The 3,362-nt window shown below is 37.6% G+C and overlaps 1 protein-coding gene across 1 annotated transcript; it reads right to left on the bottom strand.

Annotated features, from left to right (window-relative positions):
- Positions 1 to 615: 615 nt before the first annotated feature.
- TEOVI_000886500 (uncharacterized protein) lies at positions 616 to 999 on the bottom strand (the record flags this gene model as incomplete). The annotated part of the gene is made up of 1 exon (XM_067220132.1): positions 616 to 999. One exon carries the CDS (start codon positions 997 to 999, stop codon positions 616 to 618), a length of 384 nt encoding a protein of 127 aa, XP_067076233.1.
- Between the last annotated feature and the right edge of the window lie 2,363 nt (positions 1,000 to 3,362).

The raw sequence follows: 3,362 nt of genomic DNA, 5'->3' as shown, positions 1-3,362 counted from the left end.
AAAAAAAAAAGAAAATAGATTTTGTGGCCGATAACACTCCACTCGTTTTAAGTCACCTAACGCCCAAACAAAAAACATATGCACGTGATTTCAAAAAGTGAAAATTTTTCTTGTTTTTTTTTGTGTGGGGAGGGGGGGAGGGGCCTCTCCCAACTCCAATCATTCCTTCAAACCGTCACCTTCAAAACTGTTTGAATGCGCCGTTTCGAAGCACCGGTGGTAATCGCGGTAGTAATAACAGAAGTGAAGAAACCCGAGTGATGAATCAGGAAAAAAAACAACAAAGGGACGAAAGTTTTTTTAAAAAAGAAAAAAAAACAAGAAGAAATGGCATCACACAAACATATGCGTATATTAACAAATATGCAAATGCGAAAAGCAATGCTGCTCTGTCTCCCTTTTTTGACTTAAAATATTCGCTAATATTGCAACAATGATCCCCTCCCCTCCTCTTCATGTGGTACGTCAAATACTTCTCATTTCGGAACAAATACGCACCACACGACTGAAATTATCCCCTCACCACCTGTGGTTACAATTCAATAACCATTCACCAATTATAAATGCTACCGTCCGCAAGTAACACCAAACCATCTGTACATTTTACCCTTCACATCACTTCAATGCTTCAGGCCTTGCAATAAGCACCGTTTCGTAATGGCTGCGGCAATACAAATCCCAATAGAAAAGTCCCCACGTCCAACACCCCACCGCCAATGCTGCGCAATACAACGGCGTAATGGTCAACAAATTCACAAAATGTGGAATGGCAAATAACCCGCCGAGGTCGAGCTTGCGGACGAGTTCATAATTCATGAAAGCGGCTTCATTTCTTGCGCCCACTTCTGCGCCTTTAGCACTGGCCTCATATGCATGAGAAGAGCGAACATGCGCATGCATCGGTTGCATGGATGTTTTTGGTTCCGTCACTGCCGCAGATGAGAGACGTACCCGAGACGGAGCAGTTGCAGTGGCAAGTCGAATGATTGAGCGCCGCATAATTTTGAAATGGGGCTTTTTGGTTATTATATTTGATTTCTAAAACAAAAAAGTAAAAAAAAATAAGAAAATAAATGAGTTTTCTGAGCTGATTTATAAGCTGTGATTTTACCAACTACTGCTTTCTTTGAAAGTTACTTCCTATGTATTCGACCTCCTTCCTGTTGAGGAAATGATACAGTAAGATTGATTTGACGTTGTTTTTCTTCTTTTAAAAATAAAAAAAATAAAAACCAAAGCAAAGCGAAGAAGGAGGGGGGAAAAAAAAAGCAACATAAACAAGGAATAAATAACAAAACAAAGAGGGAAAACAGGAAGAGAAAAGGATCAATGAAAGGAAGTTAAGAAATAATATAATATGTTAACTGTTGTGTGCACAGACGAGAATGGGAAAATACAAACAAACACTTCTATTTAAAAAATACACGCATTGATATGCCCAATTTTGAACGTCATTCGGCGCACTGCAAATGAAATGAATAAATATACGCGCGACTGCATATAGAAACGCTCAAAGTGCTGCGCATACCACACAAAAAAAACAAAATAAAATAAATTTACACGTTTGCGCTTCCCCTACAGAAGATATCGCACACGCCGCAAGAAAATGGAAGAGAGGTGCTTTTATAAAGTAACACGTAACTGCACTCTACGAGCGTAGTTGCTTGCTTATCATCCTAATCAATAAATAAATAAATGTATAAAATATATTTATGCTCATGTGGACATATATATATATATATGTGTGTGTGTGTGAGAGAGAGTTTGCTTATGTTTTCTACTTTTCCATCTTTAAAGGGAAAAAAAAACTTTGCAATAGGGAACAGGAAGAACTTCAACTAACGCACCATAAACTTTCAAAAAAAAAAGTGATAGAGAAAGAGAAAGAGGGAGAACAAAACGGAGAGGAGTGGGGGAGAAAAAAGAAAACTAATAAAACTAACTATACGGGAATGAAAAAGAAAAAGAGGGAAGGAGGCACAAAAATTATACGAAATGAAGCAATAAATACAAAGCAAACATATGCGAGACGTGATGAATCCCCAACATGTCATTCGCAATTGTGCAAATCACCAAAACAGAATAAGTGAATGGACGCAAGAAGAAAAAAGAAATGGAAGAGGAAATAGGTGCGCACTACGTTACATACGCTTCCGGTTGTGTGGTGTTTCTTTTTGCTTACCGACAGTACTGTAATTCATCGCATTATTCGGCTCTTTCATAAATTCTTTTCTCTTTATTTCTTTCTATTTCAATATATTTATTCATATACGTACATATGTGCATGTGACTTGTTTTGGTTTGATTAGGTTTGGTTTGCATCACTCCCTTCATTATTTAATCATATTTTTATTATTTCCTCTCACATTGCATCCAAGAAGAAACACACACATACATTCCCCAACATCCATCTCTCTTTTTGATTCCTTTTCCATTCCCTCCTCTCATCCAAGTTAATTATTCGAAACGACCATTTTTTCGGTGTTAAATTTATCATCATCAATTTATATTTTTTTTTTATATAAATATAATTACCGGCAATCCGTCAACTCTAAACATAGCCTTATGTTACAAAAAAAGAAAAAAAACACAAATTCTTCTTCTGCATTCCCCTGCCGTTTTGTTCGGTATCACTTGCCGCATCTCCGTCTCTAACGGCATCGCACGCATTACACCTCAGTGAATATCAATATGCAAAACAGAGCTGCATGTTGGGCTTTATTTTCTTTTACGGAGGGACGGAAGATTTAAAAAAAACAAAAGAAAAAAAATGCAGGCACAGACACAAGCGCACATATTGTGCAAAAAAAAAAAAGGACAAATTCCCACGCTGCTCAGCACCGTTCACTCACGCGCATCACACGGTAACCCACAATCGTTGTAACTAGCAAAAATGATGATGATGATAATAATAATAATAATACAGTGGCAATTGTACTGCCCATTACGACATGCTGCCGCTCGTCATTACTATTTCAAAGGTTTACATCCGCAACATTTTTTCCGTCAACAAAAGTAAAGAAAGGGACAGAAAGCATCAAGCGTGGTCTGCATCAACCCAACAGCACAATCTGAAGAAAGAAAAACAAAAAGACAGTCCGCCCAAAGAAAACGAAACACACTCGCATACGTGAAGACATGTACATACCTTCCAAACGGCGCAAATACGGACTAATTGATATAACAAAAATAATAATAATAATAACAATAATAATAAAAGGAAATTCGAGCCATTTAATCGCACAAAAGAAATTTGGAATTAGGTGACGAAACGTTGAAAACAGAACCTGCCGAGTCTTTGCCTAAACTTCCATGAAATAATGAGAGCGCGGGAAGGGACCGAGATTAGAAGAACATGACAG

This window comes from Trypanosoma equiperdum, assembly GCF_001457755.1.
Source record: "Trypanosoma equiperdum strain OVI genome assembly, contig: ctg_1060, whole genome shotgun sequence".
NCBI classification, from domain to species: Eukaryota; Euglenozoa; class Kinetoplastea; order Trypanosomatida; family Trypanosomatidae; genus Trypanosoma; species Trypanosoma equiperdum.
The sequence above is the reverse complement of the archived record's forward strand: the minus strand, read 5'-3'. Positions and strand labels throughout refer to the sequence as shown.